This window comes from Heterodontus francisci, chromosome 36 (genome assembly GCF_036365525.1).
Source record: "Heterodontus francisci isolate sHetFra1 chromosome 36, sHetFra1.hap1, whole genome shotgun sequence".
NCBI lineage: Eukaryota > Metazoa > Chordata > Chondrichthyes > Heterodontiformes > Heterodontidae > Heterodontus > Heterodontus francisci.
Window position 1 is genome coordinate 36,295,046 of NC_090406.1, and position 27,385 is coordinate 36,322,430.

General features: G+C 44.1%; 1 protein-coding gene across 3 annotated transcripts in view; it reads left to right on the plus strand.

Moving 5' to 3' along the window:
- sema6bb (sema domain, transmembrane domain (TM), and cytoplasmic domain, (semaphorin) 6Bb) overlaps window positions 1–27,385 on the plus strand; it is a 578,950-nt gene that overhangs the window by 529,668 nt on the left and 21,897 nt on the right. For 2 of the 3 annotated variants that reach the window (XM_068016533.1, XM_068016532.1), the window contains 3 exons: window positions 11,886–12,065; window positions 14,588–14,728; window positions 22,799–22,876. In XM_068016533.1, the coding sequence (XP_067872634.1) occupies window positions 11,886–12,065; window positions 14,588–14,728; window positions 22,799–22,876 (399 nt within the window). The remainder of the gene's footprint in view (window positions 1–11,885; window positions 12,066–14,587; window positions 14,729–22,798; window positions 22,877–27,385) is intronic. The other variant, XM_068016534.1, reaches the window with a different exon arrangement.

The window sequence follows — 27,385 nt, forward strand, 5'->3', positions numbered from 1 at the left end:
TTCCTTATATGACCCACATTCATGTAGTTGACTCATAACTGCCCTCTGAAGCGGCTGAGCAAGCTATTAAATTGTACAGGACAACAAATGTTAGCAATGCGTGCAAATCAAGAATGAACAAAAAATCAATTGATGCAGGCTTTGTACAACACACCTGTTGCTGAAGATGCTGAGGAGCATGTTGTATTCTTGAGAACTTCCACTCCCAGCTTTTCTTCCCATATTTCACTGCTAGTTAGTGGATCATAAATGCTGACCATCAAATGGTAGGAAGCAACACTCCCTTAGCTCTCTGTACCATGCCGTGAAAATGAGTGAAAATTGTCCATAGGAAAGAAAGCAAACAGTGGGACTGTTGTATTAGCTAGGTTTTGCATTCCTTGTTAGAAATGTCTGGCTCCAAAATGGCTGCCTTGTGTTTCCAGATGCTAAACTGATATCAGGTGTGAGGATGGCGACCTGACTTCAGTGCTAACCAGTCTTATTGTGCTGCTTTGCTAATAATCTTGTAGAGAACTCTGAAGAATTGTCGAGAGTGGACTCTGGCACCATAGTATACATCTATGTAGACCAATCATTCGGACAATTCTGCTATACTCCTACACCAGCCATCTGTACGGACTTCTAATGGAGACTGCCAGTTTAGTGCTAATCTGTGGTGAATTATTTGTGCTCACAGGAATTGAGTTGAGAATACGCAAACCCATTTCACTACAATTTGGATTTCTTCACTAAATACCAAAAGCCTTGGGATTGAGGCTTAGGCTCTATTGAGCATTATTGTGCTTCACTCTCCTCAACCAAAACTGCCCACTATTTCAGGATCAACCTGGAGGGCGGATATAACCCAGGCTCCTTTTTCCTACATCCAGTCCTTAAATGCTCCCCACCACCCATTCCATCTTCACCTCAAACACTCAAGTGAGTTTGAGAATTTCTGCATCACCTAAATCAAGACTATCTGCTGTTTTGAGGCCTGAGTACCCTTCACCAGTCACCCATCCACTCAAACCCTGAATATCATCCTTGGAAACTTCTGTCTTATCTTGCCCCCTCCAAACCCATTCAATCTATGAGACCTGCCTCCTGCTCCCTTGACCCCAAACCAGATCAATTCTTGACCACTTAACTCCCCTTCTTAGTCTCCAAGTGGTTGTCTCTTGTGGTTGCATGGAGGGGAAATAGCCAACACAGACTGGTTGAGCCAAATGGCATGGTTCCATTCTGTATCTCTTATATATTCTCAGGCATTTTGTATCTCCCTTGAAAAGTGCCATGGCCTTTCCACCCTTGCCAATTATCACCCCATTCCAACTTCCTTCACTTCTTTAAGGTCCTTGAACATATCATACCTCCCAAATCCCACCTTTTCTTTAACTCCCTGTATAATTCATTCAGTCCAGCTTCTATCCTCCTTACAGCACCAGAATTGTTTTAAGTAAAGTCATGAACAACACCCATCAGTGATTCTGACCAAGGTGTTTTATCCTTTCTCATCCTCCATGACCCACAGCAGCAGGATCAACCATGCAATCTTCCTCCATTCTTCAGCCCCGTCAGAGACTGCCATTTGCATGTATCTTCTCCTATTTATCAAAATATAGCCAGAGCATTTCCAGAAATTGTTTCTCCTGCTCCTGAAATGTAATCCACCCTTAGCCCCCCTCTTTTTTCTCATTGGCATGCTGCCATTTGGCAACACCATTTGCAGATATTTAACCAACTTCCACATAAATATCAATGACATCCAGTTCTATCTATTGACCACATCTCTCACCTCTCTATACTGGCATTCTGCTTATCTGACATCCAGAGCTAAATGAGTCTAAACATTTTAGAACACCACCACGGATTCCATCCCTTTCCCTTGGCAGTGGCTCAGGCTGAACCACATTGTTTGTAACCTCAGTACCCTGTTCAACCCTGAATTGATATTCAGACCCCCATAACCCTCTGTCATAAAGGACGCTTATTTTCAGCTCCATAACGTCACCCATATCCACTCCTACCTCAGTCACTTCACTATGGAAATGTTTATACACACTTTCACCATCTGCAAACATGGCCTATTCTGATACTCTCCTTACTGGTTTCCCATCGTTCACCCTCCATAAGCTCCATTTTATCCAGTGTCAACTGGCTATATCCTGTCCCATACTATGTCTAGTTCATCCACCACCTCAACCCTTACTGGCCTACATTAGCTCCCCAACTCGCATGTTGGGTTTCAAATCCTCATTCCTATCTTTAACTCTTTCCATAGCCTCTCACAATCCAATTTCTGTATCCTATATACCTCTTTTTCCCCAACCCGAACCCACCTCACCGTTCCTCCAACTCCAACCTCTCGGGCATCCTCTCCTCCATTCATCCCACCATTGATAGCAGAGCCTTCAAGCACCTGGGTCCTATTTTCTGGAAGTCTTTCCCTGATATCCTCCATTTTTCCATATTCCTCTGTTCCCAATTATAAACCTCCTCAAATACCATCTCCTTGACAAAAACTTTAGGTAACACCTTCTAATCTCTGCTCCTTTCATCTTCCACATGTCTATCTCTGAAGTACATTAGGATTTTGTTTTAGGTTCAGGATGCCCTGGTTGATTCCTCGGATGCCCAGGCTGTCCTATGAGGAGAGATTGAGGAGACTAGGCCTGTTTTCTCTAGCGTTTAGAAGAATGAGAGGTGATCTCATTGAAACATACAAAATTCCTACATGGCTCGACAGGGTTGATACAAGAAGAATGTTTCCCCTGGCTGGGGTTTCTGGAACCAGAGGACACAGTCTCAGAATAAGTGGGTAGGCCATTTAGGACTAAGATAAGTAGAAATTGCCTTACTCCTGGGGAGGCATTGGGGTAGTGGTATTGTCACTGGACTAGTAACCAGAGACCCACGGTATTGCTCTGGGGACATGGGTTTGAAACCCACCACGGCAGAAGGTGGAATTTGAATTCAATTAATAAATCTGGAATTAAAAGCTAGTCTAATGATGACCATGTCGTAAAAACCTATCTGGTTCACTAATGTCCTTTAGGGAAAGAAATCAGCTGTCCTTACCGTGTCTGGCCTACATGTGACTCTAGACCCACAGCAATGTGGTTGACTCTTAAATTCCCTCTGAAATGGCTTAGCAAGTCACTCAGTTGTATCTAATCACTACAAAGTCAATAAGGAATGAATAAAAGCAAAATACTGCAGATGCTGGAAATCTGAAATAAAAACAAGAAATGCTGGAAATACTCACAGGTCTGGCAGCATCTGTGGGGAGATAAAGAGATCAGGTGTAATAAGGAATGAAACCGGACAGACCACCCAGCATCGACCTAGGCACCGGAAATGACAACGGCAAACCCAGCACTGTCGACCTGCAAAGTCCTCCTTACTCACAGCTGGGGATTTGTGCCAAAGTTGGGAGAGTATCCCACAGACTAGTCAAGCAGCAGCCTGACCTAGTCATACTTAGTGAATCATACCTTACAATGTCCCAGACACCGCCATCACCATCCCCGGGAATGTCATGTCCCACCGGCAGGACAGACCCAGCAGAAGTGGTGGCACAGTGGTATACAGTCGAGAGGGAGTTGCCCTGGGAGTCCTCAATGTCAACGCCAGACCCCATGAAGTCCCATGGCATCAGGCCAAACATGGGCAGGGAATCCTCCTGCTGATTATCACCTACCACCCCCACTCGACTGATGAATCAATACTCCTCCATGTTGAACGCCACTTGGAGGAAGCACTGAGGGTGGCAAGGGCACAAAATGTACTCTGGGTGGGGGACTTCAATGTGGCTCAGAAGCACCACTACTGACCAAGCTGGCCAAGTCCTAAAGGACATAGCTGCTAAACTGGGTCTGCGGCAGGGGGTGAGGAACCAACAAAAGAGAAAAACATACTTGATCTTGTCCTCACCAATCTGCCTGCTGCAGATGCACCTATCCATGACTGTATTAGTAGGAGTCCTGCACAGTCCTTGTGGAGACAAAGTCCTGTCTTCACATTGAGGATACCCTCCATCGTGTTGTGTGGCACTATTTAGAATTAGAATTAGAATATTACAGCGCAGTACAGGCCCTTCGGCCCTCGATGTTGCGCCAATCATCTGACCTACACTATTCCATTTACATCCATATGTCTATCCAATGACCACTTAAATGCCCTTAAAGTTGGCGAGTCTACTACTGTTGCAGGCAGGGCGTTCCACGCCCCTACTACTCTCTGCGTAAAGAAACTACCTCTGACATCTGTCCTATATCTTTCACCCCTCAACTTAAAGCTATGTCCCCTCATGTTTGCCATCCTCATCCGAGGAAAAAGACTCTCACTATCCACCCTATCTAACCCTCTGATTATCTTGTATGTCTCTATTAAGTCACCTCTCCTCCTCCTTCTCTCTAACGAAAACAACCCCAAGTCCCTCAGCCTTTCCTCGTAAGACCTTCCTTCCATACCAGGCAACATCCTAGTAAATCTCCTCTGCACCCTTTCCAAAGCTTCGACATCCTTCCTATAATGCGGTGACCAGAACTGCACGCAATACTCCAGGTGCGGCCTCACCAGAGTTTTGTACAGCTGCATCATGACCCCGTGGCTCTGAAACTCGATCCCCCTACTAATAAAGGCTAACACACCATATGCCTTCTTAACAGCCCTATTAACCTGGGTAGCAACTTTCAGGGATTTATGTACCTGGATACCAAGATCTCTCTGCTCATCTACACTACCAAGAATCTTCCCATTAGCCCAGTACTCTGCATTGCTGTTACTCCTTCCAAAGTGAATCACCTCACACTTCTCCGCATTAAACTCCATTTGCCATCTCTCAGCCCAGCTCTGCAGCCTATCTATGTCCCTCTGTACCCTACAACACCCTTCGACACTATCCACAACTCCACCGACCTTCGTGTCATCCGCAAATTTACTAACCCACCCTTCTACACCCTCATCCAGGTCGTTTATAAAAATGACAAACAGCAGTGGCCCCAAAACAGAACCTTGCGGTACACCACTAGTAACTAAACTCCAGGATGAACATTTGCCATCAACCACCACCCTCTGTCTTCTTTCAGCTAGCCAATTTCTGATCCAAAGCTCTAAATCACCTTCAACCCCATACTTGCGTATTTTCTGCAATAGCCTACCGTGGGGAACCTTATCAAACGCCTTACTGAAATCCATATACACCACATCCACGGCTTTACCCTCATCCACCTGTTTGGTCACCTTCTCGAAAAACTCAATAAGGTTTGTGAGGCACGACCTACCTTTCACAAAACCGTGCTGACTATCGCAAATGAACTTATTCTTTTCAAGATGATTATAAATCCTGTCTCTTATAACCTTTTCCAACATTTTACCCACAACCGAAGTAAGGCTCACAGGTCTATAATTACCAGGGCTGTCTCTACTCCCCTTCTTGAACAAGGGGACAACATTTGCTATCCTCCAGTCCTCCGGCACTACTCCTGTCGACAATGACGACTTGAAGATCAACAACAACGGCTCTGCAATCTCCTCCCTGGCTTCCCAGAGAATCCTAGGATAAATCCCATCTGGCCCAGGGGACTTATCTATTTTCACTCTTTCCAAAATTGCTAACACCTCCTCCTTGTGAATCTCAATCCCATCTAGCCTAGTAGGCTGTATCTCAGTAATCTCCTCGGCAACATTTTCTTTCTCTACTGTAAATACTGACGAAAAATATTCATTTAACGCTTCCCCTATCTCCTCTGATTCCGCACACAACTTCCCACTACTATCCTTGATTGGCCCTGTTCTAACTCTTATCATTCGTTTATTCCTGATATACCTATAGAAAGCCTTAGGGTTTTCTTTGATCCTATCCGCCAATGACTTCTCGTGTCCTCTCCTTGCTCTTCTTAGCCCTCCCTTTAGATCCTTCCTGGCTAGCTTGTAACTCTCAAGCGCCCTAACTGAGCCTTCACGTCTCATCCTAACATAAGCCGCCCTCTTCCTCTTGACAAGCGCTTCAACTTCTTGAGTAAACCACGGCTCCCTTGCTCGACAACTTCCTCCCTGCCTGACAGGTACATACTTATCAAGGACACGCATTAGCTGCTCCTTGAATAAGCTCCACATTTCGTTTGTGCCCATCCCCTGCAGTTTCCTTCCCCATCCTACACATCCTAAATCTTGCCTAATCGCGTCATAATTTCCTTTCCCCCAGCTATAATTCTTGCCCTGCGGTATATACCTGTCCCTGCCCATCGCTAAGGTAAACCTAACCGAATTGTGATCACTATCGCCAAAGTGCTCACCTACATCTAAATCGAACACCTGGCCGGGTTCATTACCCAGTACCAAATCCAATGTGGCATCGCCCCTGGTTGGCCTGTCCACATACTGTGTCAGAAAACCCTCCTGCACACACTGGACAAAAACAGACCCATCTAAAGTACTCGAACTATAGTATTTCCAGTCAATATTTGGAAAGTTAAAGTCCCCCATAACCACTACCCTGTTACTCTCGCTCCTGTCGAGAATCATCTTCGCTATCCTTTCCTCTACATCTCTGGAACTATTCGGAGGTCTATAGAAAACTCCCAACAGGGTGACCTCTCCTCTCCTGTTTCTAACCTCGGCCCATACTACCTCAGTAGACGAGTCCTCAAACGTCCTTTCTGCCGCTGTAATACTTTCCTTGATTAACAATGCCACACCCCCCCCTCTTTTACCCTCTTCTCTGTTCTTTCTGAAACATCTAAATCCCGGAACCTGCAACATCCATTCCTGCCCCTGCTCTACCCATGTCTCCGAAATGGCCACAACATCAGGATCCCAGGTACCAACCCATGCTGCAAGCTCACCCACCTTATTCCGGATGCTCCTGGCGTTGAAGTAGACACACTTTAAACCAAGTTCTTGCTTGCCAGTGCCCTCTTGCGTCCCTGTAACCTTATCCCCTACCTCACTACTCTCAACAGCCTGTACACTGGCACTGCAATTTAGGTTCCCATTCCCCTGCTGATTTAGTTTAAACCCCCCCGAAGAGCACTAACAAATCTCCCCCCCAGGATATTGGTACCCCTCTGGTTCAGGTGAAGACCATCCTGTTTGTAGAGGTCCCACCTACCCCAGAAAGAGCCCCAATTATCCAGGAAACCAAAACCCTCCCTCCTACACCATCCCTGCAGCCACGTGTTCAACTCCTCTCTCTCCCTATTCCTCTCTTCGCTAGCACGTGGCACAGGCAACAACCCAGAGATAACAACTCTGGTTGTTCTCGCTCTAAGCTTCCACCCTAGCTCCCTGAATTTCTGCCTTAAATCCCCATCTCTCTTCCTACCTATGTCGTTGGTGCCTATGTGGACCACGACTTGGGGGTGCTCCCCCTCCCCCTTAAGGATCCCAAAAACACGATCGGAGACATCACGTACCCTGGCACCTGGGAGGCAACACACCAACCGTGAGTCTCTCTCGTTCCCACAGAACCTCCTATCTGTTCCCCTAACTATGGAGTCCCCAATGACTAATGCTCTGCTCCTCTTCCCTTTTCCCTTCTGAGCAACAGGGACAGACTCTGTGCCAGAGACCTGCACCCCATTGCTTACCCCTGGTAAGTCGTCCCCCCCAACAGTATCCAAAACGGTATACCTGTTGTTGAGGGAAACGGCCACAGGGGATCCCTGCACTGCCTGCTGGTTCCCTTTCCTTCCCCTGACGGTAACCCATCTACCTACTTCTTTTACCTGAGGTGTGACTGCCTCCCTATAACTCCTGTCAATAATCCCCTCCGCCTCCCGAATGATCCGTACTAAATGGGATAGATTTCGAACAGATCTCGTAATGCAAAACTGGGCATCTGTGAGGCACTGTGGGCCATCCGCAGCAGCAGAATTGTACTCGACCACAATCTGTAACCTCATGGCCTGGCATATCCCCCACTCTACTATTACCATCGATCCAGGGGATCAACCCTGGTTCAATGAAAAGTGCAGGAGGCCATGCCAGGAGCAGCACCAGGCATACCTCAAAATGAGGTGTCAACCTGGTGAAGCTACAAAACAGGACAGCGTAAGCAGCATGTGATAGACAAAGCTAAGCAATCCCACAGCCAACGGATCAGATCTAAGCTCTGCAGCCCTGCCACATCCAGTCGTGAATGGTGGTGGACAATTAAACAACTAACTGGAGGAGGTAGCTCCACAGATATCCCCATCCTCAACGATGAGGGAGCCCAGCATATCAGCGCACAAGATAAGGCTGAAGCATTTGCAACAATCTTCAGCCAGAAGTGCCGAGTTGATGATCCGTCTCAGTCTTCTCCTGAAGTCCCCAGGATCACAGATGCCAGTCTTCAGCCAATTCGATTCACTCCGCATGATATCAAGAAACGACTGAAGGCACTGGACACTGCAAAGACTATGGGCCCTGCCAACATTCCGTCAATAGTACTGAAGACCTCTGCTTCAGAACTTGCTGCGCCACGAGCCAAGCTATTCCAGTACAGCTACAACACTGGCATCTACCCAGCAATGTGGAAAATTGCTCAGTTATGTCTTGTACACAAAAAGCAGGACCAGTCCAATCCAGCCAATTACTGTCCCATCAGTCTATCCTCAATCATCAGTAGAGTGATGGAAGGTGTCGTCAACAGTGCTTCAAGCAGCACTTGCTGAGCAATAACCTGCTCAGTGACATTCAATTTGGGTTCCGCCAGGGCCACTCAGCTCATTACAGCCTTGATTCAAACATTGACAAAAGAGCTGAACTCGAGATGAGGTGAGAGTAACTGCCCTTGACATCAAGGCAGCATTTGACCGTGTATGGCATCAAGGAGTCCTAGCAAAACTGGAGTCAATGGGAATCAGGGGGAAAACTCTCCACTGGTTGGAGTCATACCTAGCACAAAGGAAGATGGTCGTGGTTGTAGGAGGTCAATCATCTGAGCTCCAGGACGTCACTGCAGGAGTTCCTCAGGGTAGTGTCCTAGGCCCAACCATCTGCAGCTGCTTCATCAATGACCTTCCTTCAACCAAAGTCAGAAGTGGGGATGTTCGCTGATGATTGCACAATGTTCAGCACAATTCACGATTCCTCAGATACTGAAGCAGTCCATGTAGAAATGCAGCAAGACCTGGACAATATCCAGGCTTGGGCTGATAAGTGGCAAGTAACATTCATGCCACACAAGTGCCAGGCAATGACCATCTCCAACAAGAGAGAATCTAACCATTTTCCCTTGACATTTAATGGCATACGATCGCTGAATCCCCCACCATCAACATCCTGGGGGTTACCATTGGCCAGAAACTGAACTGCAGTAGCTATATAAATACCATAACTACGAGACCAGGTCAGAGGCTAGGAATCCTGTGGCGAGTAACTCACCACCTGACTCCCCAAAGCCTGTCCACCATCTACAAGGCACAAGTCGGGAGTGTGATGGAATACTCTGCATTTGCCTGGATGGGTGCAGCTCCAACAACACGCCAGAAGCTCGACACCATCCAGGACAAAGCAGTTTGCTTGATTGGCACCCTGTCCACAAACATTTATTCCCTCCACCACCGACGCACAGTGGCAGCAGTGTGTACCATCTACAAGATGCACTGCAGCAATGCACCAAGGCTCCTTTGACAGCACCTTCCAAACCCATGACTTTTACCAACTAGAAGGACACGGGCAACAAATACATGGAAACACCACCACCTGCAACTTTTCTCCAAGCCACATACCACTCTGACTTGGAACTATATCGCTATTCCTTCACTGTTGCTGGGTCAAAATCCTGGAACTTCCTTCCTAACAGCACTGTGGGAGTATCTACCCCACATGGACTGCAACGGTTCAGGAAGGCAGCTCCCCACCACCTTCTCAAGAGCAATTAGGGATGGGCAATAAATGCTGGCCTGGCCAGTGACACCCACATCCCCATACATGAGTAAAAAAAATCTCAGAGGGTAGTGAATCTTTGGAATTCTCTGCCCCAGAGGGCTGTGGAGGCTCCGTCATTGAGTATGTTCAAGACAGAGATCAATAGATTTGTAGATATTAAATATATCAAAGGATATGGGGATAATGTGGGAAAATGGCATTAAGGTCGAAGATCAGTCATGATCTGGTTGAATGGTGGAGTCGGCTCAAGGGGCTGAATGACCTATTGCTGCTTCTATTTCCTATGTTCCATTGTTCCATGTTCTTATGCCACATAAGTTGGTATTGATCTGCACCATGTTCTGAGTTTGGAGGGCATGGGTGACAGTAAGGTGTGGGGTCACACAGCACAAAACAGACACCCACAAAGAATAAACATTGTGAATTAGCTATTTGATACTGTGCATCATTGAGACCTACTCGATGGTGTATACAAGATATCAGTCCACAGCAGTATCTGTGAATTGTCTAGTGTAAACAGTAGACCTGGCAGGTGAGCATAGCATCATCTGTTTTTGAGAGATGTAATATTCAGGAAATCACAGGAAGATTTCACATATCTTTTGTTTTCTGGACTGATTCATACTTGTGGAAGCTATCATAAGATTGTAACACTGACCCCTAGTGTCCTTCCAGGTAATCAGCTTCAAGCACAAATGCCAGTGCTTGGATTAAATATCGTAACATTTACCTTTCCTATGGATTGCAATTCCTGAAAAGTAATAAACCTTTATTTTCTAACATCTTATTTAAGAAGCTCCATACTTATGCTTAACAACCCATGTCCATGAATAATTATGTTACTGAACCATTTGGCCATGTTATCCCATCTACAGATTTGTTGCATCTGAACTCATTTTCAGCCAGGAGTTTCAGTCACTTAAATGCTCGAGCAAATGAGGAAGCTACAAACCTATTCTTCCAATTTCTCTTGTTCTCTGAAACGCTAAATACAAATCTTTTAGATTCTTCCACGTTCCTGAATCCTCCTTGAAATCAAGATTCATTCAGTCTCCTATTCTAACCCACAAAAACTCAGAACTACTAAACTCCCTTCCTCCTACAACCTGCAGGCTTTAAATATCTAAGCTTGGCATCCCCACTTCTTCATTTATCTCATCTTTTCTGCTACTTTTTCTAACCCTGGTCGTGTCCTGCACATTGGGCCTTGGGTCTTCATCGTTGTTTCTCAACAATAAAATTGAATGGAGCGTAGAAGCATTTGACCATCCCAAGTGCTGCAACACACACAGTGGCAAGAGGCACTGCAAGGCACAATGTATTGGAGTGCCCCACTGACCTGAAAGTTTAACAGCAATCTGAAACTACCCTGCAACAAATTATCCTTGTGTTCTCAGATTGGATTATTTCGGAAAGTCATGGAAGGCCTCAAAACTGTACATGCCCCTGGAACATTGTGAATCCTGGTGCAAGTGTGCAGGTTGCTGGTGGAGCACCTAGCACTCATATCCAGCAGGACCTTTCTTTGTTGGGATCTGAAGCAATTAATCCAGCAGAACACAAAGTGACTAGGAAACTCCCAGTGTTCCTCATCTTAAATAAGGATGAAATGTTCTGAGCATATTGGTTTAAGTAGTTTGTTGTTTGACAACATTGGATCCAATAGAAGGACGTTGCGTAGAATATACTGAATATTTCTAAATCTGTCTATATCACACACACCCTGCATTATGTGTCAGGTTTCAATTCCATTAAAGTATGTTTTTGAAATAAAATCCTTGATAAATAACATGAAAGATACTTCTTTCAGGAAATAGAATTGGTTGATAAATGCTGCAAAGTTCAACACAAAGTGTTGACTGATGATGGGCCAACATTTGATGCTGTAACTTGATGAGTAATATCTGTGGGTTTTGCAGATGGAGTTAGGTCATAAGTAGAGTTTCTGTTTTATTAGGCATTTCCAGAAACTTCTTAGTTCTTGTCTCTTCTGAACTTTATAACTAATGTCCTTTAATATTTAGGGATCGACTGAACAAGATTGTAGTGGATACAGAGGCTGGCCCCTTTAAGAATTACACCGTGGTGTACCTCGGCTCTGAAACTGGGATTATTCTCAAATTCCTCATTAGACCAACTACAAGTACAAACTTCGTCAATCAGAGCCTATTTCTGGAACATTTTGATGCCTACATCCCTGAGAAGTAAGTATTACTTTACTGATTTCTTATACACGGGAAGGCATCAATCATTAATTACAAAGAGGTGAGTACATATCAGAGAGGGAAAAAGAGATCTGTATCCCAATTCAGAAGGTTCAGACAGCATTTGTAGTTTCTAATTTGTCTCTCCATTGCAGCTTTTCTTTTCTCTCCCTCCCCTCTCTCTACACATATAAAATATAAGTCATTACTCTGATTAAATTTTCTCCCTTATTCTGCTCAGGTACAAAACTCACCATCATACGCAGTCTTTCACCTCCCTACATCTTCACTGCATTGATATCAAATTCATTGTACATTCTCCTATTCCAACTCACTCCTTCCCAAGATCGCAAAGTTCTGCCAGTTCTTTCCTTCTCAATACTTCCCTTCTTCCAACAATTTATAGGGCATCATCTAGCCTCACTTTATAGAATTACCTTGTTTCCTCTCTTGCTCTATTCAGGCTTGTTGTCCTGCACAATGGGCCTGCGCCCTTCTCCCAGGTTTCTCAGAAACCACCACTGCAAATCTTTTATAATATAAAATAAAAACAAGAAATGCTGGAAATACTGAGCAGGTCTGGCAGCATCTGTGGAGAGAGAAGCAGAGTTAGCATTTCAGGCTGAAATTACTGCAAATCTTTTCTTCACTTTTGAAAAAACCTATTGAAGCAGCACAGTAATGGGAAATCAAGACCTTTGTTTATTTGAACTCCCCAAAAATAATAGAGCAGCCCACAGCAGTTTTAACCTAGACACTAAAGCTACATGGAACTAAAGGTGAAATTGGAAATTGAATAGAAAAGTGGTTAGAAGGTGGAACAGAAAGAATTGGACTTGCCATTTTCTGGTTGGAAAGAGCTGAGTGGCAGAATGCCTCTGGGAGCAATCCTAAATCTTAGCTAATCTTCATGAATGATCTGGTTGAGGGGGATTTATTAATAGGACAGCTAACTTTGCAAAAGATAGAAAATTATGTAGGAAGGCTAAACAGCAGCAATTAGCACACAGAAGGATCTGGGAAGATTACAAACTTGCTCATTTTAATATTAGGAAAAAGCACTGCATGGGTTTGCAAACGATGAGGCTTTGCAAGCTCATGGGAAATTGCCTTAGGCTCCTCTCAATGGTTGAATGAGTATTACACATCCCAGTGTGATAATCGAAACCAGAGAGATAACAAATCTGATCCCTGGTCTGTGTTGAGTTTGCTGATCGCAGGCAGGCTGATACTAAGACTAAGGCTGCAACAATTAACCTGAGTATGCCTGGGCTAGGGACAGGAAAAGGGTCCCACTTCTGATGGCTTTCCTTTACCCCTGCTGGCATGTTTTGAGTGACAGCAAGTGTGGGTTTGACAGTGATCTTTCCATAGTCAAATATCCTGCCAGCACTCAAAACATTTTCACTTCGGCAAAGTACTAAAGGACTTCCAACATTCTGCAACAATACCCAAACAAGAGTCAGCAGGGGTGAAATTAGACAGGAGAGGAGACACAAATCAAGTGGAATCCCATTTGCCGACTTACACAACAGTCCCCTCATTCAGTTCGATTGAAGTCAATCAGGCGGAACGTATAGGAGGCGACTGATGCAATGTTACCTGTTTTCCGTCTCCGCCCCTATCCAATTTCACCTTCAGAAGAGGAGAACAAAATAGGAAGGAAAAAACTCCAGCACCAGTACACAGCAATTTAAAGAAGTGAGTTTTTGAAATAATATTCAGATGATTTGGGAAATCAACTTCAACAATATTATCTTTCTAATGCACCAAGACCAAACATAGGATATTGTGTCTAGTTTTAGTCTATGTACTTAAGAATATCGATGATCTAGAAAAAGTGCGAAAAGAGCAACTAAAATTTCTGGGCTCTCTTCCAAGAATTGTGAAGAAAGATAGAAAGATTTTAGGCCTTTCTTCTTCAAGCACAACAGATTAGAGAGGAGCAATGATGCAGGTATTTAAAATTGATGTTGATAGGAATTGATTAAATACAAATTACTCTTCTTCAAACTGGACTTTGGAGCAAGATTTGAAATAAAGATCTAAACAAGGAAATTAAGGGCAATGTTTTTCAGAAGGTAGTCAATATGCAGATTAAACTGCAGCTCATGTCATTAATACAGTGCTGGACTCACTTTTATAATGCCACCCACAAGAATCAGCATCGTCAGGAGGAGAGCAAACTGGGGGAGGGCAAAAAGATTTAACAGATTATTGCATTATATTAATAACTATTGATAGATTATTTACTATAATTATTACCAAAATATATTAATTGATCATTCATCCACTTGCTTTTTTGGGATCATGCTGTGTGCCACCTTCCGCATAGCAACCATGACTATACATCAACAGTAATTCATTGTGTGTGACCCACTTTGAGATGTCCTGACAAAAGTGATGTGGCATTATATAAATGGGCTGCTGTCACAAAATGGGGGGTGGGACTGCCCTCACCTGGTTCCACTCTTACCTATCATAATCACTTAATCTAACAGATAACCTATTCTTCACTCCAGGTGCGACAGAGATGGACGGGAGAACCGGAGGATTGTGGGAATGGAGCTCGATAAGATTAGTGGAACGCTGTTGGTTGCGTTTTCCTCTTGTGTCGTACGTGTGGCATTTGCCCACTGTCAGCAACATGCTGTCTGCATGAAGTGAGTCCAACCCAATCTGTGCAAGGATTGAAAGTTCTGAAGCGTCGGAATAATAATTTCAGATGACTTTTGAAATATATGAGGGTATTTCCCCAGTTCTGCTTCCATTTTCTCCCTTCCTGTCTTGCACTGGCATTCTTACATCTGAACCTGAAGGTTGTGGGTTTAAGTCCCTTTGAAGACTTGAGCATAACCATCTAGGCTGACACTGCCTTGCAGTACTGTGAGAGTACAGCACTGTTGTGGTGTCATCTTTCAGTTGAGGTGTTAAACTGCTCAGGTGAATATAAAAGGTCCCACAGTGTTGTTTGAAGAGGAGCAGAGAGTTCCACCCAACTAGTGTCCTAGTCAACACTCCTCTCTCAACCAACGTTACCAAAATCAAAGATTTGTTTATTCATCTTATTTGCTGTCCATGGTACATTTTTGAGAGCAATTAGCTGCTGTTTTCCTAAATAACAACAGTGACTGCACTTCCAAAAAGTAATCCATTGAGCACAGAGCACTTTGTGACATCCAAAGTGTGAAAAGGCACCATATCAATGCACGATCTTTCTGTTTGCTTCAGCAAGCACGGCTGAGATCTAGATACTTTTCTCAAGCAGCTATTCTTTATGAGCTTTGGTATTGTGTTTCATTCGGCTATTTTACAGTGGCAAGCTTCACGCCGAGCCTGCTCCTATCCCCATCAAGCATCCATGCACACACTTTCCCAAGAGAAATCACTGGATAATGGTCACAAGCTAAATCCTGGAACATTTTTCCCATATCCAATTGCAGCTTCAACTGCCTTTTCTCACCTGAGTCCAGCTAACTAAATGCAGACTGGGAATTGTACTTGATTCAAATGTCTCACTGAACTGTAAATTCACTCACAAAATCATTATGGCAGATCTTGAAGAAAATGTTACTGAAGTTGTGATGGTGGTACAGCATTGATACACTGTACCATGGAGGAGGAGAGCTTGGTTCACACTGATTTGCACCAAAGACATTCCAAGACCAGGATAGAGGGTCAAAATGCTTAGTCTGGAAGGAATAAAGGTAATAGCACTCTTCAGTAGTTCAATTGGTAATGCTCTGTCAAGTATGGACATGAACCATACAGACCAAAAATACCAGTATCTACTGAGTTGGCTCAGGATCACCAGTGGACTGAATCTTGACAGACTCAGCTTCCAGTAGGACAAATATTCATTTAAATTTCATCTTTTTTAATTAGGAGAAAAGTATTGGGTAAATTTATAATATTAAGTTAAATCTCAGCTGAAGCTTTGGGGCACTACAATTGGCCTCATGTCCTGACACCCACCCTTGCAAATTACTGCTCCATCTCCAACTTCTCTTTCCTCGCCAAAGTCCTTGAATGTTTTGTTGCCTCCCAAATCCGTCTCCATCTTTCCAGCAGCTCCATGTTTGAATCCCTCCAGTCAGGTTTCTGCCCCTGCCAGAGTACAGAAATGGCCCTTATTAAAGTTGCAAGTTTATATCCTATGTGACTGTGACTACAGTAAACTATCCCTCCTCATCCATCTCGATCACTCTGCAGTCTTTCACAGAGTTGACCAAACCATCCTCCTCCAATGTCTCTCCTCTGTTGTCAAACTGGGTGGGACTGCCCTCGCCTGGTTCCACTCTTACCTATTCAGTAAGAGTCAGAGAATCATCTGCAATGGTTTCTCTTCCTGCTCACGCACCGTTAACATCTGGAACTCCCAAGGGTCTATCATTGGCCTCCTCCTATTTCTCACCTACATGCTGCCCCTCAGCGATATCATCTGAAAACACAAAGTAAGGTTCCACACATACATTGAAAACACTTCACCATCAACTTTAACGAAAGCACCACTGTCTCTGATTTGTCATTTTTTCTTTTATTCATTCATGGGATGTGGGCATCACTGGCAATGCCATTTATTGCCCATCCCTAATTGCCCTTGAGAAGGTGGTGGTGAGCTGCCTTCTTGAACCGCTGCAGTCCGTGTGAGGTAGGTACACCCAAAGTGCTGTTAGGAAGGGAGTTCCAGGATTTTGACGCAGCGACAGTGAAGGAACAGCGATATAGTTCCAAGTCAGGATAGTGTGTGACTTGGACTGGAACTTGCAGGTGGTGATGTTCCCATGCATCTGCTGCTCTTGGCCGTCAAGGTGGTAGAGGCCGCAGGTTTGGAAGGTGCTGTCTAAGGAGCCTTGGTGCATTGCTGCAGTGCATCTTGTAGATGGTACACACTGCTGCCACTGTGCGTTGGTGGTGGAGGGAGTGAATGTTTGTGGATGGTGTGCCAATCAAGTGGGCTGCTTTGTCCTGGATAGTGTCGAGCTTCTTGACTGTTTTTGGAGCTGCACCCATCCAGGCAAGTATTCCATCACACTCCTGACTTGTGCCTTGTAGATAGTGGACAGGCTTTGGGGGGTCAGGAGGTGAGTTACTCGCTGCAGAATTCCTAGCCTCTGACCTGCTCTTGTAGCCACGATATTTATATAGCTGTCCAGTTCAGTTTCTGGTCAATGGCAGCCCCTGGGATGTTGATAGTGGGGGATTCAGCGATGGTAATGCCATTGAATGTCAAGGGGAGATGGTTAGATTCTCTCTTGTTGGAGATGATCATTGCTTGGCACTTGTGTGGCGCAAATATTACTTGCCACTTATCAGCCCAAGCCTGGATGTTGTCCAGGTCTTGCTGCATTTCTGCACGGACTGCTTCAGTATCTGAGGAGTCGCAAAAGGTGCTGAACATTGTGCAATCATCAGCGAACATCCCCACTTCTGACCTTATGATTGAAGGAAGATCATTGATGAAGCAGCTGAAGATGGTTGGGCCTAGGACACTATCCTGAGAAACTCCTGCAGTGATGTCCTGGAGCTCAGATGATTGACCTCCAACAACCACAGCCATCTTCCTTTGTGCTAGGTATGACTCTAACCAGCAGAGAGTTTTCCCCCTGATTCCCATTGACTCCAGTTTTGCTAGGGCTCCTTGATGCCATACTCGGTCAAATGCTGCGTTGATGTCAAGGGCAGTCGCTCTCACCTCACCTCTTGAGTTCAGCTGTTTTGTCCATGTTTGAACCAAGGCTGTAATGAGGTCAGGTGCTGAGTGGCCCTGTCGGATCCCAAACTGGGTACCACTGAGCAGGTTATTGCTAAGCAAGTGTACTGTTGATGACACCTTCCATCACTTTGCTGATGATTGAGAGTAGACTGATGGGGCGGTAATTGGCCGGGTTGGACTTGTCCTGCTTTTTGTGTACAGGACATAGCTGGACAATTTTCCACATTGCTGGGTAGATGCCAGTGTTGTAGCTGCACTGGAACGGCTTGGCTAGGGGTGTGGCAAATTCTGGAGAACAGGTCTTCTGTTCTATTGCAGGAATATTGTCAGGACCCGAAGCCTTTGCAGTGTCCAGTGCCTTCAGTCGTTTCTTGATATCACGCGGAGTGAATCGTATTGGCTGAAGTCTGGCATCTGTAATGCTGGGGACTTCAGGAGGAGGCCAAGATGGATCATCAACTCAGCATTTCTGGCTGAAGATTGTTGCAAATGCTTCTCTGACATTCAGTATTGAATGAGCAAAAACTTTCCCCAACTAGATATTTGAAAGACAAAAGCCATTGTCTTCAGTACTTCGTACAAACTCCATTCACTAACCACTGACTCCATCCATCTCCCTGGCCATAGTTTGAGGCTGAACCAGACTGTTCACAACTTTGCCATTATATCTGACCTCAAGGTGATCTTCTGAGCACATAGCCGCTCCATCACCAATGCCTCCTACTTTCATCTCTGTAACATCGCCTATCTCTGCCCTTGCTTCAGCTTATGAGCTGCTGAAAGACTCATCCATGCCTTCGTTACCTCTAGAATTGATTATTCCAATGCTCACCTGCCCAGCTGCCAACCTACTACTACCCGTAAACATGAGCTCATTCAAAGCTCTGCTACCCATATCCTAACTCGCACCAAGGCCCATTAACCCATTAGTTAACCTATGTTGGTTCCTGGTTCGGCAATGTTTCATTTTTAAAATTTTCATCCTTGTTTTCAAACCCCTCCATAGCCTTGCCTTTTCCCATCTCTGTAACCTCCCCCAGCCCTACAACCCTCAGATACCTGCGCTCCTCCAGTCTGGCCTCTTGCACATCCCAGATTTTAATTGCTCTGCCATTGGCAGCTGCCTCTAGCTTAAGTTCTGGAATTCCCTTCCTAAACCTTTCTGCCTCTCCATCTCTCTCTCCTCCTTTAAGACACACCTTAAAAGCAAGCTCTTGATCATCTGTCCTAATACCTCATTATCTGACAGTATCAAATTTTTTCTGATAATACTCCTGTGTCACAACTTGGGACATTTTACTATGTGAAAGGGACCATATAAATGAAGTTGTTTTTGAGATAGGGAGAGAATATATCTCTCAGGGTTCCTTCTCCCTATAGGTACTTTGTTGGAAAAATTCACTCCCATAGATCCTGGGTGAAGACAGGATAAGACTCAACTGTGATTTGTCCCTCAGTCAGATAGCCTGCTAACTTTCACTATCTAGGTTCACAAGTAAAAATGGGTAAGAGGACAATGGACTGGAAGGAGCCTACTATCATTGAAAGCATACCGAACAAAAGTCAGTGCTTTCAGAACAGCAGAGTGAAATGAGGAGCAGGAAAGAAAGATGGAAATCTTCTAGCTCAGTCATTAGAGGGACTTAAGGCCAACCCCTTCAAATTGGCAATATTTTTCGCAACCACCAAATCAATAGAACTTGAAGATGTCGCCTAAACTTACCAGCAAGACGAGCTTAGTTCTATGGACATGTGTCCATTGCAGGATGCATTCTACAGTTGTAAAGATAATGCTCGTCCACATGTATGAAACTGGAATGGGAAACTCCCTCTTCAGAATTTGGCATTTTGAATAAACTGTTGTGATTTCCAAGGTCATTAAAAAAATATTACCCTGCCAACTTTCACAGTGTGAACTAACACTAATCCAGACTGTGTGTCAATAGCAGCTAGCACACTGTTCAAACCACAGAGAAAACCCCTATACTGAACAGCAGGTCCATATTAGAATTCACTGCTCCGTTACTCTGCCAATTGAAGCTTGACATTTTTTTCATGCCTTTTGTGCTGTGTACTGTGAAACTCAGATTGGGGAGGGAAAGAAACAGGAAGCCGAAATTGGCTCAAAGCTGAATCAGTCTCGAAGAGGTTTTGGAGGGCACTCAGAAAGCAAAATGAGTTTGCGCTGCAGCCGACTGTCACGATTTGCAAGAAAAGGTTACGTGAGATTTGATAAGCATTAAATTAAAATGTGAAAAATAGAAGCTTTAACGAAGCTAGTTCCCTGCCAGACTTCAGAAATAATGCTAAGTTCGAAGGGAATTAAAAGTACAGCAATTAAATTTGATCCAATGTGAAATACCACTTTATCCATCCCACAACATGTCAAAATTTTGAAAGAGTTGGAGTTTCCAAGTATTAGAACAACCTACTAGTGTTGTTCTTTCACCTCCAAGATCAAAGTCTGAATCATATTCTGATAACAGTGAGGTTAAAGGTCATTAGTAAAGTAAATCCTACAGTCTTGGACAGCTTTCAATAGGCCAGATAGGCCAGGCCCACCCAGTAGGCATATATTAATGAGCAGAAAAATGTTTTCATAATTAAAGCATAAAACAAATGATCTCAGGTAACAGGACAGGGGCTACAATTGGCATCAATACCTCTTGAGTTAAGGTGAGTTTAAATGAGCTGGGTTCCTACTACTAATCACAATCCAGTGCCTACTGATGAAAAATGTGCATGCTGACTAAATACTGAGATAGGCTATAATGCCGCCAAAGTTAAAGAGACTGCCAGTGTCCGATGGCTACACTCTCGTGAAGAGTGGCCATTTGAGTGAGGTGCCAAGAGGATTGCAAGTGTCCATGGTACCATAGTTCATCGAGAGTTGATGTCTTCAAGAGAGGACAGAAGAAAATTGGGGCAGATTGAGAAGAGAAGGACTTTAATAACGAAGTGTCAATGTGCTTACTGGCAGTCTTGGCTCAGTTGGTAACACTCTCGCCTGAGTCAGAAAGTTGTGGATTCAAGTCCCACCCCATGAGATTTTGAATACAAAATCTAGGCTGACGCTTCAGTACAGTACCGAGGGAGTGTTGCACTATCAAAGGTGCCATCTTTCTGATGAGGTCCCCTCTGCCCTCTAAGATGGAGGGTAAAGATCTCATGCCACTATTTTGAAGAAGAGCAGGGGAGTTACCCCCGGTGTCCTGGCCCATAATTATCCATTAACTAAAATCACTATACAAATAATCTGGTCATTATCACATTGCTGTTTATGGGACTTGGCTATGCATATATTAGCTGCCGTGTTTCCTACATTATAAGGGTGATTACACTTCAAAAGTAGTTAAAATGAAAGCGCTTTGGAATGTTCTGAGGTTTTGAAAGGTGTTATATAAATGTAATCATTTTCTTTCTTTCACTATACTCCTCTTCAGTATCAGTACCCGAATGGATTCCTGATAATGGAATCCATAATTAAGGATGAGCCCTGTGAGACACATTTGTAAATGGGTTGCCAGGGAAATGTGTTATGTTGGCACAAGATGGTATGTATCCTATCAGCTGGAGCATAAAACAGTAATAGCATCGGGAAACACTGCTGAGTCTTGAGCCTTGAATTGCTGGACTGGAGCCGTCAGCTTCTATATCGGCTCAGCATACATAGCCTGCTTGAGTACTGGCTAAGCAATTAGCTGCAAACAATTTTACAGCATCAGCCAATATGTCAAGCTGGGAAAGCAGTAAGTGAGTTAGTCAGGAATTTCTTAAGGCCTAAGACTTCTCAATCACTTAATGAACCAGAGGTAAAATATTCCTGTTCCTCGTTGTCTCAGCCGGAAGAGCACAGTATGGAGACAGGAGTAGAACTATAATTTTCAGAACCAAAAGTAAAGATTGTTTCAAAGAAGTAGATCAATATCATATAAGTGTCTAGGAACCTGAGTAGAATATATAACCATTGGCATATAATCATTGGTGTGTAATCATTGGCGTGAGAGATCACAGAACAAGAAACAATTACATGGTCCATCGAACCCACTGCTTCCACAGCTTGTACATCTATCCTATTATGGATTCCACCCCACCCATTTAATCTCCTTCCACAGATCCTGCAATCTATCCATGACTCTATGCCACCCATTTAATTTTCTTCCACTTTTGATGTACAATCCAACCCGATCATGAACTCCACTCTATCCTTTGAATCTCCTGTGACACAGTTCTGCATAAATGCTCCTGATTCTGAAGGCAACATTCCTTACAGCTCCACTATTCAGTCTAAGCCTGCTGTGCTTCAGACAACATATCCTCAAGCCCCAATAGGAGTGGAACCATTGCATGTCAGGATTATTTGATCATCTCGGTCTATGGCTGTCAAAACCAACAGTTCTACCCCAAACTATTATTTAATAGTTTATGAAGCAGTCCATTGTCTCGAGTGCGCTCTGCCCTAGCTCCCCAGTGACTATGTACTGTTCAGTATGGAGCTGAATCATACAAGTCATAAAGGTCCCAGGTTCGATCCTTGATCTGTGCTGAGTTAACTCATCTCAACCTGCACATTACTTATGGCCTCAGCCTCCCTTGGGCTAGAGAGGAAAAAATCAGCTAGTCTTTCCATTGTCCAGGACCTCTTGCTAGAAATTCATGTTTGGGTGCCAAGTGAGGTCAGGGTGAGCTTCAGTTGCAAAGCCTCCTGCAAACAAATAGCTTGCTCAACAATTACCCATAAAGAACAGCTACTTGAGTGAGGTGTCTGTAGAACCAAACCCCAGCAAAAATCAACATGTTCAGGAGAGGAGAGAAAATCTGAGAAAACAAACATTGACAAATTATATTGCTTTTTTTGTAACTTTGTCGAACAAAGAAAAAAGAAAGCACATTACAACCATGACTACACTTCAAAAGTGCTTTGGGACATCTGGAGGTCATGAAAGGTGCTATATAAATGCAAGTCTTTCTTTTTATCTGACAATAGAATTAATGAATTTTTCAAATATTTCTAAAGGAGCTGCATTGGCACTCGTGACCCATACTGTGGCTGGGTTGGAGATGGAGCGTGTGCATATTTGGAACCAGGAACCAGGTAGAATCAAGTGAACCCCTATGGCCTAAGCTCTGTTTCAAAATGGGAGGGACTCACCATTGAAAGATGTACATCCCAAGTTAATCAATCTGGCTTATTATACTAATATTTCTTGATCACTTTGCTCTGTGAGGTATTTTACTTTGTGATGTTGCTGGAGACAAAATACTTACAAATCTGCTCAGATTGCACTGCACATCTGAGTCTTTGTTTTAAGTCGAGGTTGCAACCTTTCCAATGCTGGACCAGAAAATCGGGTTTTTGAGTGTCTTATCTGCACGGTGGCACAGGGGTGGTGCAGTGGTTAGCACCGCAGCCTCACAGCTCCAGCGACCCGGGTTCAATTCTGGGTACTGCCTGTGTGGAGTTTGCAAGTTCTCCCTGTGTCTGCGTGGGTTTCCTCCGGGTGCTCCGGTTTCCTCCCACATGCCAAGACTTGCAGGTTGATAGGTAAATTGGCCATTATAAATTGCCCCTAGTATAGGTAGGTGGTAGGGAAATATAGGGACAGGTGGGAATGTGGTAGGAATATGGAATGAGTGTAGGATTAGTATAAATGGGTGGTTGATGGTCAGCACAGACTCGGTGGGCCGAAGGGCCTGTTTCAGTGCTGTACCTCTAAATAAATAAATAAATAACTGGGTATCGGAGGCCTGATCTTCAAATTGGAAGACAATTATTTTTCCATTTGCTTTATGCCGTGATTACTTGTTAAAGTTACGAAAGTTTGCAATTAATTTTTAATCAGCAAGCTAACATTAGATCTTAAGCCACGATTCCTCTTCATCCACCCTATCCACACCTCCATTTAAATTCTAATTATTTAAGTTTGCTTCTGACTGTAACTGCTGCTCTACGCCTGAAAATCTGCTTCTCACTAATGATATTATCTCCCAAGAGCGCAGAGTTTGTAAATAATGTCCTGTGTGAGGAGAGCACACAGATGGAAACCAACTGCACTGAAAACAAGAACTCATCCCACTTTCAAAAGAAAGGTTAAAGTGCCTGAGTCAGTGTTAGCTTAAACAGAACGGTCCTTTAGCACTTCTCAAAAAAGAAATGCATTTATTTAGAGATACAGCACTGAAACAGGCCCTTCGGCCCACCGAGTCTGTGCCGACCATCAACCACCCATTTATACTAACCCTACACTAATCCCATATTCCTACCACATCCCCACCTGTCCCTATATTCCCCTACCGAGACGAGGGGCAATTTATAATGGCCAATTTACCTATCAACCTGCAAGTCTTTTGGTGGTGGGAGGAAACCGGAGTACCCAGCGAAAACCCACGCAGACACGGGGAGAACTTGCAAACTCCACACAGACAGTGCCCAGAATTGAACCCGGGTCACTGGAGCTGTGAGGCTGTGGTGCTAACCACTGCGCCACTGTGCTGCCCAAGGAATTTACTGCCAACTCACTCCCAAAATGCATAAAATGAGTACGTAATTGTTATCTGGGAGTCATGAGCCCTGTGGGCAGAGGGTGCAAACTTGGCTGGTGATTGATGATCAATTCTAGTCTAGCATTATGATGGGCTGTTACTCACCTATAGATTTCCTATTGGTATCTTAGTCTTGCTGACATCACTGTTTACTTACTTTCTGCCTGAAGTTATCAGAAAATTTCAGTGTTGCTTCACAAGTCTTCAAGGATTAACTTCACTCATGGACACAGAGCATAATTCATACAGCAGTGTGGTACTGGCATATGAATGCTTAATGCGTCCATGTGAAAATCATTTCTCCACTGAAATAGTAAAGACTGTTTAAAATAGGTTGAGAGAGGAACAGAGTTAATGCTTCAGGTTTGTGATCTTTCATCAGAACTGGGAAAAGTTAGAGATGTAATAGGTTTTAAGCAAGTGAAATGCAGGGGATGGTGGGAAAAAGAACAAAAGGGGAGATCTGTGAGAGGGTGGAGGGCAAGAGAGATTAAATGACAAAAGGTTTCAAGGTGCAAAGCCAAACGACATGGTAATGGAACAAGTAAAGAAGCAAAAGATGTGTCGAGAGGAGGTGTGAATGGCAGAATCATGGACATCTGCAGTCCGAAAGCAAAAAAAAAAGAGAAAAATGAGAGAAAAATCAAAACCGACAAAATAGGAAACATAATGGGGGGCAGAGTTTATGATCTGAAATTGTTGAACAACTTTAAATCCAGAAGGCTGTAAAGTGCCAAAATGAAAGATAAGGGGCTGTTCCTTGAGCTTACATTGAGCTTTATTGGAACAGTGTAGGAGGCCGAGGACAGAGTGAGAGTAGGGCAGAGAATTAAAATGACTGGTGACTGGAAGCTTGGAGTCACACTTGCAGACTTCCAACATTTCACACCCATCCACTACTACCCTCTTCACCTGGCTGAACTGGTTCTCACATTGAAGAACTTCTCCTTTAACTCATCTCACTTCTTCCAAATAAAAGGTGTTGCTATGGGTACCCGCATGGGTCCTAACTATGCTGCCTTTTTGTGGGAGATGTGAAACGTTCTTTGTTTCTGTCCTACTCAGGCAGCTTCCCTCACCTTTTTTTCCGGTACATTGATGCCATTTCCTGCTCTCACCCTGAACTGGAAAATTTCATCAACTTTGCTTCCAATTTCTACCCTGATCTGATCTTCACATGGTCCATCTCCAACTCTGCCTTTCCTTTCCTCAACTTCTCTGTCTCCATTTTTAGTGATAGGGTATCAACTAATATTTTCTATAAGCCCACTGACTCCCACAGCTACTTAGACTACACTTACTCACACCCCACTTCCTGTAAGGACTCTATTCCATTTTCATAGTATCTCTGTCTCCATCACATCTATTCTGACCTTCCATACTAGCTTCCAACTGAGGATTCCCCTGGACCGTGGTTGACAGGGCCCTAGACTGTGTCCATTCCACGCACTTCTACTCTCACCCCTTCCCCTCCCTCCCAGACCATGATAGAGTTCCCCTTTTCCTTACCTTTTACCCCATTCGGTATTCAACAGATCATCCTTGCCATTTCCTCCAACCTGATGCCACCGCCAAACACATCTTCTCCCCTCCCCCTTCAGCATTCCAGAGAGACCATTCCCTCTGCAATACCCTTGTCCATTCCTCAATCATCCCAACATCCCCTCCCCTTGCTACAGCACCATTCCATGCAAACACAGATGATGCAACCCGTTGTTACAACCGAGGTGGGAGGAGTGCACTGTTTATTCTAGTCCCACTTCTTCACAGGTGACAATATATATTTAAATGTTCCCACTTACCAATACAGTCAATCATGTACTCTATTTTTCCCCAGAATAAATACACCAACCACGTTTCTTTAATAAACAACAAAATTATCAGTTTATTAGAAACCAAGTCTTCACCAATAATGAAGTAAAATATACACACTAATTGAAATATTAAAGCCCCTTATTTATCCTAGCCCTGGTACACACACACATACATACACAACCAGTTAACTAGGAAAATAAAAGGGATTTTTGATTAAAGCTGTTACAAAGAAAACAGAAGGGAAAAAAACCCACTTGGGCTGAAAAGAAGGTATGGAAAGTTGTCCTTAGTTTTGGTTTGGCGGACCAAATGTGTATAGACGGCTATCAATGGGATCTTCCAAGAACAGTTCTTTCCAGGCAATGTTGAAGATCAGTTTGGGTAGGCTTCCAAGTGATGCAGCTAAAGAAGCTGCAAATAGGTCATACAGCAGGAATGCAGCAATAAGGTAAAAGCAAAATACTGCGGATGCTGGAAATCTGAAATAAAAACAAGAAGTGCTGGAACCACTCAGCAGGTCTGGCAGCATTTTCTTTCCACAGATGCTGCCATGCAGCAATAAGGTCTCAGTTACCACACATTCAATATGCAAGGTTTCTTTAAACATGCAGGGTTTCTTCAAATACAGGAGGAAATAGGAATCTGAAGCATTGGCTGCAGGATTTTCAAGAGAGAGAGCTTAGCTGTTCTTCTTCTGTTGCAGGCAAAACGCCAACTGGCTTTTTTAGTACTTCAAATTGAAACTGAACACATTCCAGAAGTCAAGTCTCCTGACCTCCATAAATCTTGGCCTATCATTTCTTTGTAAACATCTCCCCAAGTCAAAAACAACCCCTGCTGGGTTATTTGAAAACAGGTGTCTTCCAGTAACTGTTTACAGTTCAACCTCAGTCCAAACCTTCTGGCGACCTCCCTTTAAAAAAAAAGTTCCAGCATCCATGGCATCCTTTTCAGTTTTAAAATACAAATTTTTGTGGGCGGCACAGTGGCGCAGTGGTTAGCACTGCAGCCTCACAGCTCCAGCGACCCGGGTTCAATTCTGGGTACTGCCTGTGTGGAGTTTGCAAGTTCTCCCTGTGTCTGCGTGGGTTTCCTCCGGGTGCTCCGGTTTCCTCCCACAGCCAAAAAAGACTTGCAGGTTGATAGGTAAATTGGCCATTATAAATTGCCCCTAGTATAGGTAGGTGGTAGGGGAATATAGGGACAGGTGAGGATGTGGTAGGAATATGGGATTAGTGTAGGATTA